Source organism: Musca vetustissima, unplaced genomic scaffold (assembly GCF_032173495.1).
Source record: "Musca vetustissima isolate MV318-11 ecotype Yass unplaced genomic scaffold, APGP_CSIRO_Mvet_v1 utg10125, whole genome shotgun sequence".
In the NCBI taxonomy this organism is placed as follows: domain Eukaryota; kingdom Metazoa; phylum Arthropoda; class Insecta; order Diptera; family Muscidae; genus Musca; species Musca vetustissima.
This window is the reverse complement of record NW_026882177.1, coordinates 143,686-160,268: the sequence shown is the minus strand read 5'-3', so window position 1 is coordinate 160,268 and position 16,583 is coordinate 143,686. Positions and strand designations below refer to the sequence as shown.

The 16,583-nt window shown below is 34.5% G+C and overlaps 1 protein-coding gene across 1 annotated transcript in view; it reads left to right on the top strand.

The window, feature by feature from the left end:
- The first annotated feature begins 3,421 nt into the window (after positions 1 to 3,421).
- LOC133328396 (ras-related protein Rab-26) overlaps positions 3,422 to 16,583 on the top strand; it is a 111,545-nt gene continuing 98,383 nt past the window's right edge. Inside the window, exons 1-2 of the mRNA XM_061536966.1 lie at positions 3,422 to 3,799; positions 3,870 to 3,980. Coding sequence (XP_061392950.1) covers positions 3,422 to 3,799; positions 3,870 to 3,980 — 489 coding nt within the window. The remainder of the gene's footprint in view (positions 3,800 to 3,869; positions 3,981 to 16,583) is intronic.

Below are 16,583 nucleotides of genomic sequence, written 5' to 3'. Positions count from 1 at the left end.
ATCCACGCCTTTGTAAGTCCTTGAAAAAATATTCTTTTAAAAATCCACGCCTTTGTAAGTCCTTGAAAAAATATTCTTTTAAAAATCCACGCCTTTGTAAGTCCTTGAAAAAATATTCTTTTAAAAATCCACGCCTTTGTAAGTCCTTGAAAAAATATTCTTTTAAAAATCCACGCCTTTGTAAGTCCTTGAAAAAATATTCTTTTAAAAATCCACGCCTTTGTAAGTCCTTGAAAAAATATTCTTTTAAAAATCCACGCCTTTGTAAGTCCTTGAAAAAATATTCTTTTAAAAATCCACGCCTTTGTAAGTCCTTGAAAAAATATTCTTTTAAAAATCCACGCCTTTGTAAGTCCTTGAAAAAATATTCTTTTAAAAATCCACGCCTTTGTAAGTCCTTGAAAAAATATTCTTTTAAAAATCCACGCCTTTGTAAGTCCTTGAAAAAATATTCTTTTAAAAATCCACGCCTTTGTAAGTCCTTGAAAAAATATTCTTTTAAAAATCCACGCCTTTGTAAGTCCTTGAAAAAATATTCTTTTAAAAATCCACGCCTTTGTAAGTCCTTGAAAAAATATTCTTTTAAAAATCCACGCCTTTGTAAGTCCTTGAAAAAATATTCTTTTAAAAATCCACGCCTTTGTAAGTCCTTGAAAAAATATTCTTTTAAAAATCCACGCCTTTGTAAGTCCTTGAAAAAATATTCTTTTAAAAATCCACGCCTTTGTAAGTCCTTGAAAAAATATTCTTTTAAAAATCCACGCCTTTGTAAGTCCTTGAAAAAATATTCTTTTAAAAATCCACGCCTTTGTAAGTCCTTGAAAAAATATTCTTTTAAAAATCCACGCCTTTGTAAGTCCTTGAAAAAATATTCTTTTAAAAATCCACGCCTTTGTAAGTCCTTGAAAAAATATTCTTTTAAAAATCCACGCCTTTGTAAGTCCTTGAAAAAATATTCTTTTAAAAATCCACGCCTTTGTAAGTCCTTGAAAAAATATTCTTTTAAAAATCCACGCCTTTGTAAGTCCTTGAAAAAATATTCTTTTAAAAATCCACGCCTTTGTAAGTCCTTGAAAAAATATTCTTTTAAAAATCCACGCCTTTGTAAGTCCTTGAAAAAATATTCTTTTAAAAATCCACGCCTTTGTAAGTCCTTGAAAAAATATTCTTTTAAAAATCCACGCCTTTGTAAGTCCTTGAAAAAATATTCTTTTAAAAATCCACGCCTTTGTAAGTCCTTGAAAAAATATTCTTTTAAAAATCCACGCCTTTGTAAGTCCTTGAAAAAATATTCTTTTAAAAATCCACGCCTTTGTAAGTCCTTGAAAAAATATTCTTTTAAAAATCCACGCCTTTGTAAGTCCTTGAAAAAATATTCTTTTAAAAATCCACGCCTTTGTAAGTCCTTGAAAAAATATTCTTTTAAAAATCCACGCCTTTGTAAGTCCTTGAAAAAATATTCTTTTAAAAATCCACGCCTTTGTAAGTCCTTGAAAAAATATTCTTTTAAAAATCCACGCCTTTGTAAGTCCTTGAAAAAATATTCTTTTAAAAATCCACGCCTTTGTAAGTCCTTGAAAAAATATTCTTTTAAAAATCCACGCCTTTGTAAGTCCTTGAAAAAAATATTCTTTTAAAAATCCACGCCTTTGTAAGTCCTTGAAAAAATATTCTTTTAAAAATCCACGCCTTTGTAAGTCCTTGAAAAAATATTCTTTTAAAAATCCACGCCTTTGTAAGTCGTTGAAAAAATATTCTTTTAAAAATCCACGCCTTTGTAAGTCCTTGAAAAAATATTCTTTTAAAAATCCACGCCTTTGTAAGTCCTTGAAAAAATATTCTTTTAAAAATCCACGCCTTTGTAAGTCCTTGAAAAAATATTCTTTTAAAAATCCACGCCTTTGTAAGTCCTTGAAAAAATATTCTTTTAAAAATCCACGCCTTTGTAAGTCCTTGAAAAAATATTCTTTTAAAAATCCACGCCTTTGTAAGTCCTTGAAAAAATATTCTTTTAAAAATCCACGCCTTTGTAAGTCCTTGAAAAAATATTCTTTTAAAAATCCACGCCTTTGTAAGTCCTTGAAAAAATATTCTTTTAAAAATCCACGCCTTTGTAAGTCCTTGAAAAAATATTCTTTTAAAAATCCACGCCTTTGTAAGTCCTTGAAAAAATATTCTTTTAAAAATCCACGCCTTTGTAAGTCCTTGAAAAAATATTCTTTTAAAAATCCACGCCTTTGTAAGTCCTTGAAAAAATATTCTTTTAAAAATCCACGCATTTGTAAGTCCTTGAAAAAATATTCTTTTAAAAATCCACGCATTTGTAAGTCCTTGAAAAAATATTATTTTAAAAATCCACGCCTTTGTTAGCCTTTGAAAAAATATTCTTTTAAAAATCCACGCCTTTGTTAGCCTTTGAAAAAATATTCTTTTAAAAATCCACGCCTTTGTAAGTCCTTGAAAAAATATTCTTTTAAAAATCCACGCCTTTGTTAGCCTTTGAAAAAATATTATTTTAAAAATCCACGCCTTTGTAAGTCCTTGAAAAAAATATTCTTTTAAAAATCCACGCCTTTGTAAGACCTTGAAAAAATATTCTTTTAAAATTACCTTGGGAGGTTCATCAAGAAAGATTCATTAAAAAATCCTCGCCTAGTTTAGTCTAGAACAAATATTCTTAAAACATATCCATGTCTATATATGTCCATAAAAATATTCTTTAAAAAATCATCTTTATAAATCTACTCTCTTTTTGTCCTTTTTCTCCCATAATTATGTTGGCAAATCTATTTATAGCACACAACAATATTATCTATTATTTTATTGCAGGAAGCTTTTGATAACGCTGAAAGCTTAATGATATAAAAAACAACTATATAACAAGGACCAAAACCGGAAAAGGATGCTGACATCATCAACATATATACAATAAATATTAGCAACAAAAACTATAAAACATAAGAAAAGTCAAGCAAAGCTTTAGAAAATAAAAAAGCTCTGAATATAGATTACTCGAATTAATTTTCCTATAAAATAAAAGCTTCTACTCTCTTCTTGTTATTAAATAATTTCGTAACGGAAATTCAAAAACCAAAAAAAGAATTACTCCCACCATTTACTTTAAAAAAATAAAAACAAATATTAGGAAAAATTAAATTAATAAAAATATTTTAAGAAAACATATCTTAACATAATGTAATTAAATTTATAAAAAAAAACAAAAGAAACCCCAACAACACCAAAACAATCAATTAAACAAAATAACTTTTAAAGTTAGTAGAAAAAAAAAGAAAAAACTTTAGAAAATTTACTTAAGAAGGAACACCAATCAAGCAACTAAGGAGACTAATCTTAAATAAAACAACAAATCGAAAAACAAAAGAAAGCAAAGAGAAGAAGACGGAAAAGACAACTCACAAAAATGTCACAAATACCCGATGATGCCAGCAGCATGAGCGATGATGTCTTCGAAGATCCGGAGACGACACAGAGACGTGTGGAGGAGGCCAGGCGACGCAAAGAACAAGAACAGCAACAGTATAGCAGCTATAGCCGCGGTTCCGGCTACTATGGTGATGGGGCATTGGCCTCATCGGAATATTGTCGCTCTCAGGCACCCTCGGGCTATCCGGGCTATCGACCACCCCGTGAGGCACTACAAATGTACGCTCTGGAAGATGCTGGCTATACAATAGAAGATTACGACGATGGCTGGCGTTCATATCATTACGATGAGGTGGGCATGTTTCAGCAGCCGGTACATCATCAGCCACCCTTTGATGATACCGTGAATCATAAGGTGGGTGGATGGTTACAGATTCCAAAGACGATGGTTGAAATGTGTGTGTGTTTTGTTGATTTATTTTTAGACTATTCTGCTGGGGGACTCTGGCGTGGGAAAAACATCATTCCTCGTTAAATACAACACTGGTGAATTTCGTTTGGGTTCGTTTTCGGCCACAGTGGGTATTGCCTTAACGGTAAGTGTGTTCCATCTTTTTTTAAACATTGTTAATCGATTTACTGTAACTCTGTCGTAAATGTCCTTCGGATGTTTGCAAACAAAATGTTGATAAACATTTGTTGTTGCAAAACATTTATTATTGATTATAAACATTTTAATTTAATAACACAGTGTTTAGAAACGTGATTTTAGAAATAAAAAAATTATGTGGTAAGTAAACAAAATATTGAAAAAATGCTGTTTATATAAGGGTCGTACCTCATTTATTGCGCTCTGTAGAAAAATACTCACCTTCGTACCTTTATAGGGGTTTTTTAGACGTCCGTAGGGTTTTTTAGTCACCTTGTCTTTGTACAGGTAAGGTTCCTGAATGAGCGCCACGTCGATGTTTGAGGAAGAGAGGGTGAATAGCAGTTCAGCAGCTGTTGCTCTACGGTGATGCAGATTGATCTGGATCACGTTAAGCGCTTGCTGCTGTCTGCTTATTGTTTTGGAGTTGGTAGGCGGAAACAAAGTTTCCCCATTCCATAAACACGCTCACCCTTGTTCTTCCTCAAATATTCTTCTCCCGCAGAATCGGTAGCGAACTTCGCGACTACACCGCCGTTCCTTTCAAATGAGGCGAGGATTCTCCACCTCCTCATCTGAAGGCCGTCGTTCTGCTTCTCCAATAACCTCAGTGTCTTCTCCAGCCCCTTGAAAGGTTTTGGGATAAGCACCGAGGTTACCATACCGCTCGGTATCTCTCGGACCGCTACAGCTGCCGACTACGACTACCCTCCCAAAGGGGGTTCAGGCTGTTGTTTGTCTTCTTAAGGAAATCTGAAGTCTCCTTAGTGCGACAATCAACAACCTTTACCCCTTTGTATGAGGAGGTCAGGCCAAACCGCAGGCTCTCTCGATCAATCTCGTCGGATAGGAAAAGATCCTTCAGATCGACCAGCTCCCATCTATCCTCACTGATAAACCCGTCGGGGTCAGCTCGGTCGACGATCGCTACCCGCAGATCTTCTGGAACCTCTTTCGAATCAGCAGAGTCGCATTGCGCCGTCGTAGGTGTCTAGGCTACCTGCTTCAAAACAGCGTGTTTGGTTTTCACCACACAATCGCTGCTCTTGGCAGGTTTCTCCTTCGACGCTACCACCGACGCAAACGAAGCAGAGCTCTGTACGGCCGACGACTGCGTGGGCATCTTTGCAGCAAGTTGTTGCTCCTCTCCTCCTCTCTTGACAGCCGCGGGCTGTGGCCGAGATTTGGGACCCGGGGTAGCAACCACTGCAGAGGTATGCCCAGCAGACGCAGGCACCTGCTTTGCGTTCGCTATCTTCTGCTCATCCACTGGCGACTGTCCAATTGTCACCGCCTTGGCTGTCGGCTTTGGCAATTCGGCAGAAGGTGGACTGACAGAGGGCGGTTGTGCCTTATCGGTCTTCTTGGAGGCCTTTTTATGGGCTGTCCTTCGGGCCGACTTCGACAGTCCCCTGCCTTCTGTCTTTGTGGATGCTGATGTCTGGGACGTCTCAGTATTCAGTTTACCCTTTGGGGGTGCTGAGGGCTTAGACGTCTCAGGCATCAGTTTCCTGGATGTACCAGGGCCATCAGCAGGTTTCTCCTTCATCGAAGGGATTACCGCTGTGGTCCTAGTACTAGGTCGGGGGATCCTATCAATCCAGAAGTCCCTCTCAATGTCATCAGGATAGTTCCTAGAGAACTTCCTAATGAGTTTGAGGTTCCTCTCGATTAACAGGAACTCCTTCCCCGTGATGGAGTCGCTGTCCCGCCCGATGTATCGTTTACAGTAATTTACTGCCCTCCGATACATTTTGTTGGCGATCTCCTTGGCATCGGCTTATCTAGCAGATAATGGTACTGATGAGTCATCCATTTTAACGATGGGATTCTCATCGGTGCCAGCATCTGTTTCGACAGCCAACTGCCTGAGTAGTCTCGCGACATCACTACAGGCCGTGGAGATCGAGTCGATATCCAAAGGTACGACCCTAAAACAGATACCAAATACGTCATTTGTACTGCGTATCGTACCATCGATTTGAAATTATTTATTATATTTTTTTTTTAAATGATAAAAAATTCTATTTCTGTCATTGAAAAAAATATTGAAGAATGTCTATGCCCAATTGATTTGCAACATGTTGTTTATTTTATTTCATCAACATTCTCTCTCACTTCCTCTCTCTGTCTCTGGTTGAATAACATTTCTCTTTCTCTCATCCAATTATGTTGGCCTTGAAGTCGTACAAAAACTTGTTGAATGTGTTTGTTTAACTTTCGCTTTTACACTTTCTTGTGTGTGAGTGTGTGTGTAGACGAAGTACAGCATAGTGGTTGTGAAACATAGCCCCATTGGCAGAAGTAGACATTTTGGCGCCTTTTTTTGCCCCACAGCAATCAAAGCACGCACACCCATGCCTACTCACGTACACAGTTTGACACAAACACGCACACACACACACACACACCTATAACTCTTCAGAAAGCAGCAACAAAACGGAACCACGATGTTTGTGCCCTGTGACGTATTGCTGATGTCTGAACGCATATTTCAGTTCGTAAAGTATTTCCAAAGCATTTGGTTGTCATTTGTCCTGTGGCACGCAAAGTTACAACGGCAATAGGCGGCAGTGGCAGCATCAGACCAAACGTGGGCACATTTCTATTTCATTGTTGTTGTTATTCAAATCTTCAACGATTATCGTTGAATTGTCAGACAGTGAAGAGTAGAATCTGGCTAAATGAACACTTCGGTTAGTTACTGACGAAATCGTGTACGTTTCAATGTGTGTGTGTGTTCGTGTCTATGCTTATCGTTTTAATAATACGTGAGTGAATTCTAAAGGTGTTGCAATGTCAGTGGGCTAAAATAACGGCTCGCCTGTCAATGGGCTATTTTATCAGCCGTGCTGTCAATGTGAGTGGATGTACTTTTTGTTGGCCTCATTACGTGCTTCACTGGGAGAGACAATACAACAGCCAGACACACATACACATTGTGTTTTGTGTTGTTGTTCTCCGTAGGTTGAAGAGGTCTGCAGTTAGCTGTAGTTGCTTGTTACAGCTCACCTTGACATTGACTTTGTTTAAATATAGTTACAGTTGATTGTTTTTCTTTTTCTATGAACCCAAACGAGAGTGTATTTTGTGTTCGTGTGTACATGTAAATGTGCAATTGGGTATTATTGCCTGCGATTTTAGTGATAGTGCAGTGAATCGGATGCAGTGTATTAGTCTACAGATTCTGATGCTGACAATGTGTGTTTGTGTGCAGAAAGTAAAATTTACCTGAAGTAGAAAAAAATACTTCTGCAATTCGTGGAAAAGTGAAAAATTAAATTTTTATGGCAAAACAACTGAGAAAGCTAGTTCAAAAATAATAATAGTACAAACAAAAGTTGACTGGAAAAATATTTAAATAATCACTCATAGTATATTAAACAAATGTCATACACATTCATGGAAAATTGGTAATAATATAGTTTGTTAAAAAATGATACTTTATTTAAATTTGAAAGTAAATTTTTAGAAGATTTTTTTTTGAAAATATATATTAAAAAAAATAAGATCAAAAATATTTCTAATAAAATTTAATTTAAAAATAAGAGAAACATGTCAATTCCTCTAAAGAAAAAAAAAACTGTTTATATAGTCTCTTCAAAAAATTCCAAAATAATCTATATCCTTAATCCCTTAACGATTTGGACAAAAAAAATTGGAAAAAAATCCTCTAACATGTTCTACGGGTCCATTTAGTAGTCTACATAAATAATGTCTGATTATTTAAAAAAAAATCCCTTAGAAAAACATTGTTTAAAAAATTCTCACGTATGGGAGACCTTATTATTTTAAAAATCGAAATCTATGGAAACGATTTTTTTCTAGAACCATAATAATTTCTATTGAGTAGAAATGTCCTTAACTTCGGGTGGTCCGAAGTTTTTATATTTATACCCTTCACCACACTGTGGTACAGGGTATTATGTATTTGTGCATATGTTTGTAGCAGGCGTAAGGAATCGAGTTAGACCCTTTTGATAATATGCATAGAATCACTTTCTGAGTCGATTTACGCATGTTCGTCCTATATTTTTGTGAAAAAGTACAGGTCGCATTTGTGATCCGATTTGGATAAAATTTGACACAGTTCACTTATTTGGCCCAAGGACAAACCCTATTGAAATTGGAGAAAATCGGTTCAGATTTAGATATAGCTGCCATTAATAGTTCGTCCGATTTTAGGTGAATAATGCACCAAACTCCCAATATTTGTCCGTTTGACACAAAATTTTGCACGGAGTATTGAATTAGGTCCAGACTGATGTCTGAGAAGTTTTGTTAAAATCGGTTCAGATTTAGATATAGCTCCCATATATAGTTTCTTCCAATTTTTTTTTGAATGATACACCAAACTCCCAATATTTGTCCGATTGGGACAAAATTTTGCACAGAGTATTGAATTAGGTGTAGACTGATGTTTTCGAAGTTTTGTTCAAATCGGTTCAGATTTAGATATAGCTCCCATATATAGTTTCGTCCGATTTTATGTGAATGATGCACCAAACTCCTAATACTTGTCCGATTGGGGCAAAGTTTTGCACAGAGTATTGAATTAGGTCCACAGTGATGTCTGCGAAGTTTTGTTAAAATCGGTTCAGATTTAGATATAGCTCCCATATATAGTTTCTTCCAATTTTTTGTGAATGATACACCAAACTCCCAATATTTGTCCGATTGGGACAAAATTTTGCACAGAGTATTGAATTAGGTCCAGACTGATGTCTGCGAAGTTTTGTTAAAAACGGTTCAGATTTAGATATACCTCCCACATATAGTTTCGTCCAATTTTTTGTGAATGATACACCAAACTCCCAATATTTATCCGATTGAGACAGCATTTTGCATAGCGAATGCAATTGCGGTAAGAATGATGTGTGATAAGGTTTGTTGGAATCGGTTCAGATTTAGATATAGGTCTTATATATATTTTCGTCCGATTTTATGTAAATAGTGCACCGAAGAGCCTATGTTTTTATGATTTACTCCAAATTTGGCAGATGGTATTAAATTGCAATGGTTGCTCAATTAGGTCCATGTGAAGTTTTATCAATTGGTTCAAATATCTTTGTGGATAGCATATTTAATTTCGCCCGATTCCATCTCAATGGTCCTCCAAAGATTATATGTCCATTCTATCTACAGGATATTGTACATATTAACATCTATACATATGTACCCAAAGTGGCGAAGGGTTGCATATAGTCGACCCCGTCCGAATTTTGATTTTTCCTTACTGGTTGAAAATTGGCTTTCAAAAATGAGCGTATAAGCAGTTCACACTGTCCAACATGAGGTGAATATTCAAAATACCAAAAAATCGGTGGGGAATTTTATATGAGAGCTATGCTGTGGTATATTGAGGTCAGGCGTTGTCAGGTTGACAACTTGGCCTAGGACCTTGAACATACCAAAAATGACAAGTAACACCCTTCAGCGACCAAAAACAAAAGCAACAACTATAGGTGAAATAATTTTTGAAAAAATATTCTTTAAAAACCCAAGCATTCATTTATTTAATAAATTTTTCCTCGCTGTGCTCCGGGGCGTATAGCTATTGACACCACGTATACCCCAATAAATCGAAAAAGAATTTTTATCTATTAAAAGTACACTTAAATGTATTATTTTTTAAAGGGAATCATTCTTTACAAAAATATTCATTGAAAAACCCACGGCTATAGCCTTAATAGTTCTTGAAAAAAAAAATATTCTATAACAGATCCCCGCATAGACAAACTTATTATAATAACATATCTCTCGGTAGCCTCCGGATCGTATGACTGTTGACAACACTTATACGTCACGTATACACTTTTATCTATAGTCAGTGAAAATTTTGACATTACACATTCCCCGCATACCAATAGAGTTTTTAAAAACAATATTAAAAAAATGGTTACCTATGATCAGTGAAAAATATTCCTTAAAATAATTCAACAATGGCCTCAAAAAATGTTCTATTAAAAGGGGCCCCTATTTTTTTTTTTAAGCTACATTTATTTTGGTGAAAAATAGTTTTCTAGGAACCCATATTTAATAGATCTTGAAAAAATATTCCTCAACATATCGACGCATAGACAAAGTTATTATAATTACATTTCCCTCGATGTCCTCCGGGGCGTATGACTATTGACAACAGGTATACGCCACATATTATGCAGACGATATGTTATTATGATTGAATTTATACTATTTTTATTATTAAAACAAAAATTACAAAAACAACGAAGACATTATATATTTGTATAATTGTGTATGCATATAATAGTTATTTATAGCATAATACCTTTAAGCTACAAATTCTTGGCAAATTAATTCCATTTCAAGGTATTTATTTTGTAATTTTATATAATTTATATAATAATTAGTAATGCACTTAGTACATAATTGAATTACACATTTACGAAAATAAATTTTAGAGAATAAAAAAATTGAATTAAAATTATATGTATTTACATAATAATAATCAAAAGACATTTGATATTTGAACCAAATACAAAAAGGTCATTTCGATTTTCCTTATTCTCGATTTTAATTTTTCAAGATTTTCAATGGCTGGTAAATCAATAAATTAATTGCAATTAATTATTAATCTTAAAGGGAACTGAAATCAAGGGCAATCCAATTGAAATGATTATGGGACGAAGTTTAATTGCCAAATTCGAAATCATCATGGATGATGTTTGGAATACATTTCCATAACACTTTCTTAGTGTAGAGGGACAAGTGTACTATTTTTAAATATGGAATTTCCATGCATAGGCACAATCATGCCCGGAATAAAATAATTAGTAGAAATTTTCTATTTATAAATATGCACACACGTGGCGATTCTATTTATAATATACAGGAAGTAAAAAACAATAATCTATAATTTATTTTAAAAATTCACAGAGCATATCGAATGTGATAATTTGGTAAACAATGGCTTTGAACAAATTTAATATGACCGAATTTCTAAAAATAACTTTGTCAACACTATCAACGAGGGACATTTCTAATTAATATATTTATTTTAAAATAGCCACAGACACACGTTTTAAAGAATATTTTCACTGATCAAAGATAAACATGGTTTTGTTAGGAATTATTTTTTTTCAATGGACATTAGATTTGCGTGGAGTGTTTAAAGCCTCTTTTTCCTTAGATAATATAACAGATATGTTATATTTGTTTTATACGCTACGGAGCGAGGGAAAAATTATTATAAAAATTTACCTATGCGTGGATTTGTTAAAGAATACATTTTCAAGAACTTTTTCACAGCCTTTTTAAATAGTCTAGATAAGTGTGGATTTTTAAAGCATATTTTAGGGACCATATTTGTAAGAAATATTTATAGGGACCATTGTGTGGAATGATTTTTTTTATAATATATTTAAGAGTATTTGTAAGGAATCTTTGATATTGTCATGTGTGAGCATGTTGTTTTGTTTTCAAGTTTATTTATTTAAGGGGACCCCCCATTCTCGGGGTCAAAATTTTTTTTGATTCAATTAGAATCTACACTAATTCAAAATTTCAAGAAAAAATCTCAAGAAATCTTGAAGATATAGCCGATTTATTGTGTCAGCATCAAGTAACGGCTAAAGGGCTTCTCAAACTTTAAACGCGTTTTTCTCTTTTGTGAATGGCGGGCACGATAACTCAAAAACTAATGACCCAATCGATTCCAAATTTTTACACGTTTCTCTGTGAGTGTATAGCTATCGTATGAACAAGGATAAAGCCAATCGGTGAAGATCTTCCTTATTTTTTAAATTGGTTTTTGATCAAAAATCGGCGATTTTTCAAAAATATTTTTTTCAAAGGTCCGCCATTTTGTTAATTTTAGAACAAAGTCAATAATCCTAGTTCATACGAGAGACAGACATGTACTCTTTCTAACACCGTTGGAATTTTCGGATTCCAAAAATAAGGACTTTTCTTTAATTACAAAAAACAACAACAAAACAAGAAGATATGTGGCGTATACGTGTTGTCAATAGCCATACGCTCCGGAGTACATAGAGGGAAAGTTATTATAATAAGATATTCAATGAGTGGATCTGTTAAAGAATATTTTTTCAAGAATAATTTCAGCTATAGCCGTAGCTTTTGTTTTCTCACCGAACATAGATAAGTGTGGATTTTTAAAGAATATTTTATACCCTATACAAATAGGTTGTCAAGGTATTATAGCTTTGTGCAGCCCCAAGAGTTTGTAACGCCGCGAAATATTGGTCCTAGACTCACGTTTAAGTATTATGATCGTCATATCTCGACTAGCTGAGTCGATCTAGACATGTGTGTCCGTCTGTCCATTATAATTTGTAGACACGATACAGGCCACTGTTATGGACCAATTTTCACGAAATTTTGCATATAGGATGGCTTCTGGGCAATGAAGACCCCAATTGTTTTTGGTAAAGATCGGTTAAAACGCTTGTTTTTTGTCGATTTTTCTGGTCGCTCTAGGGGATTTAATGGAATTTCTGCAAGAAACTAAATTGTTGTTTTGATAAAGATCCTATTTTCTGGACCCTGACTTTTGTGTGGAACATTACAAAATGTTTTTTCTTTGGCGTATATTTAATCCTGAAAGATGTAGACCCGAGAAGTGGATAGCATATTCAAGAGGAGTGTCTGACCTTTAAATTGATACTAATTATCCTGTCGTATGTACTCGCATGTGGGAGTTGCACATAAATATTTACAGGTGCTTACATATTCAGATATTATTTAGTAATCCATTACCACACTATAGGGCGGGAATATAGCGCTGATCGCTTTAAAATTTTCCATGAGGATCCAGGTATTGTCAAGGAGAATGCCTATAATTTTCGATGATTATCAGATAATAATATTGGTATGAAGTGGGGCGAAAACTTAATTTGTTGTGTTTTTTTCGAGTCGATCTATAGGCCACAATTGAAAGCCGAACATCACAACATAAACCCACGTTGAAGGGAATCTGGACAAGCAATTATAAAATCTTTACTGAATATTAGTAATATTTGTTGACCGCTAGGCGGTCAAGAGCTTGCAAATATCGCAAAATATTACCATAGCTCAAAATGTAGTGCCACAGAAAGTTAGATGTTCGTGGAAGTTGTGTAGGGTATCATATGGTCGGCCCCGTCCGACTATACTGCTCCGCTCACTGGTTTAAAAATATATTTAAGAGTATTTTTTGGATTGACCGCCGTGTTGTGCTCACTGAATATGGAAAAACGTAGATATGTGGCGTATAAGTGTTGTCAATAGGCATACGTTCGGGAGGATACTATTTTTTGAAGCCATTGTAAAGAATGGATTTTTTTTAGAATATACTTAAAAGTATTTTTGGATTGACTGACGTAGCCAAAGGAGGGCCGTGCTGCTCACTGACTATAGAAAAGCGTATATATGTGGCGTATAAGTGTTGTCAATAGTCAGTGAGGATACAGAGTGAATATTTATTATAATAAGTTTGCCTACTCTGCTTGTTAATATCACGATATAGCTCGCAATATTTAATAGAGAACTATGAAATTCTGCACACATATGGAAATTGCTGTAATGTGACAATCAGGGTTCCGGCAGGATGAACAACATATTTTCTGAATATTTTTAAACAGAACGACAAAGTTTCGTCAGAAACCCCCCATTCAGAATTAAATTCTACCTCTATTTACTTATGTACGTCTATTGAAATTATGACAGAGCTCGCAACATATAAGGTAGATCTTTCAACATACATTGCCTCTGCTCGTAGGATATTTGGTATTGCATCTAATTGCATATATCCAAGTGTGGACCACATTTTTGGAATTTTTGGTTTAGATTTAGATATAGCTCCCATATATATTTTCGTCCGATTTAAGGTAAATGGTGTACCAAAGTCCCTATATATCTTTCGATTTGCACGAATTTTAGCATAGAGTACTGAATTAGGTCCAGAATGAAGTGTGCCAAGTTTCGAGAAAAACGGTTCAGATTTAGGTATATATCCCATATATAGTTTCGTCCGATTTAAGGTAAATGGTGCACCAAAGTGCACATATATCTTGCGATTTACATGAAATTTGGCATAGAGTACTGAATTAGGTCCAGAATGATGTGTGCCAAGTTTCGAGAAAATCGGGTCAGATTTAGATATAGCTCCCATATATATTTTCGTCCGATTTAAGGTAAATGGTGTACCAAAGTCCCTATATATCTTTCGATTTGCACGAAATTCGGCACAGAGTACTGAATTAGGTCCAGAATGATGTGTGCTAAGTTTCGAGAAAATCGGGTCAGATTTATACATAGCTCCCATATATATTTTCGTCCGATTTAAGGTAAATGGTGCACCAAAGTCCCTATATATCTTTAGATTTGCACGAAATTCGGCACAGAGTACTGAATTAGGTCCAGAATGATGTGTGCTAAGTTTCGAGAAAATCGGGTCAGATTTATACATAGCTCCCATATATATTTTCGTCCGATCTAAGTTCGTTCAATTTCATGTCAATGTTCCTTAGAAAAGGCGACGTCTGTTAGGATACATATTCTTCATATGTATCCCCAGTGGTGAAGAGTATCATATCGTCGGCCCAGTCCGACTTTACTACTTTCCTTACTGGTTTTATTTCAGAAAGAAACTGGGATTATGCCCCACTAATTTGAATAGAAATGAAAGGAAAAAAGTATACTCTAAAAACTTTCCAAGTATTTGAAAAATAAATGTACATTCTACTGGAAACGTCGAATGGCAGGTCATTGAAAAACACATAATGATACATTTTCTCATAATGATTTCATTGGAATAGATTTGAATGCTAAATAATTTTGCAGATATTTGAATTCTTTTGAAGCAGAAAATAATAACGCTTATTGAAATGATTTTGCTCGAAATTCGGGTTACAGGAATATTGAAATGTCTCACTTTAAAAAGGATTTTAGGAATATTTGATTTTTGAACTCCCATTAGAGGCATAAAGCATTTTTTACCTTAAATTCATATGCATAATATCTCCATACCCATAGGGCGTATGACTAACAACAAAACACATACGCTCCAGTGAATCGGTAGTCATGTGAATGTGAAATGTATACCTTGATTTCTTTTGTTTCATATATTTTTTTTTGGAATTTCATTTAAAAGGAAACCACATATTGTTCTTCCCCCTATCAATTTGATGAGTAAGAAAAAAATATGTGTTTGAGGTAACCATAGAGTATTTTTCAAGAAACTTAAACTTGTTAATAAATATTTTTCGAAATTCAAACCACTTTTGTGGCCAATGAAACTAACTGCAGAAGACGTGTCCCATTATTTTTAACTCTTGCCAGGAAACCATTGTGATTGGTTGCCAACGAAAACAAAAATAACAGCAACAACATTGTTAAATGCCACAGGCCAATTATGATGATGAAATATTTGAAATGAACCAAAAAAAAGGGGAAAGACAAAACCTTCATATCTTAAGGCTATGGAAATGTTAATTGTACATTTATTAGAAATATAATCCAGGATAAAAAAAAAATCCCAAAATAAATGTGTATTGTCTGGGCTCATTTCAAAATCAGATTTTATATGATGTTTATGCTTTCTTAGCTCCTGGGCAATTTGTTGTTAGTTTTGTTGGCTTGTCAACATACTCACATAATATTTTCAAGGGGGATAAAAATATAACTGTGGAAAGTTTTCAATATAGGTTAATATTTTTGCATAACCCTTATATAAAGGTATAGACATATTTTGGTATTTTTAATTTGAATAGTTCCATAATAAAGGCCAATAAACTGAAATGACATGATGGCGTATGATTTATTTTAATTATTTGACATTTGCATTAGTCATACGCTACCTTAACATATAATATGAAGAGTAAAATAATTCGGGTATGCCATTTCTAACCGATTGAAATATTCAATGGATGTATACTAACGCATCAATTGAGAACGCATCAACTACCACGGAACTCAAATTTTCTGCGGATGTTTATTCCGGGCCTGGGCAATATGTCGTGATATTTGCACCCTCTTGCCCGATTAGGGGTAAACAGCACCTCATCCTCACACCGACATATTTTCCGAATATTACGAGTATTCAGTACATCTATTGTCCGGATTCCCTTCACCATGGGTTGTGTTGTGTTGTGATGTTCGGCTTTCATTTGTGGTCTATAGATCGACTCGAAAATAACACAAAAAATTAAGTTTTCAGTCCATTTCCATCCAAAATGATTATCTGATCTTTACCGAAAATTATAGGGGTTGACCTTGACCATAACTGGAACCTCATGGAATATTTCAAAGCGATCAGCGCTATAGTTCCGCTCTCTAGAGTGATAATGGGTTACTAGCTAATATACGAATACGGAGCTACCTGCAAATATTTAGGTGTAACTCCCATACAACAATATAAATGGTATTAATTTAAAGGTCAACCACTTTTCTTGGATATAATATAAACTTATTGGGTCTATGTCCTTCAGGGACATATAGAATACAAATTTTGTAATTTTTCACACAAAAGTCAAGGTCCATTTGACCCGCTAAATATTGACAGATCTTTATGAAAACAGGCATGCTTATT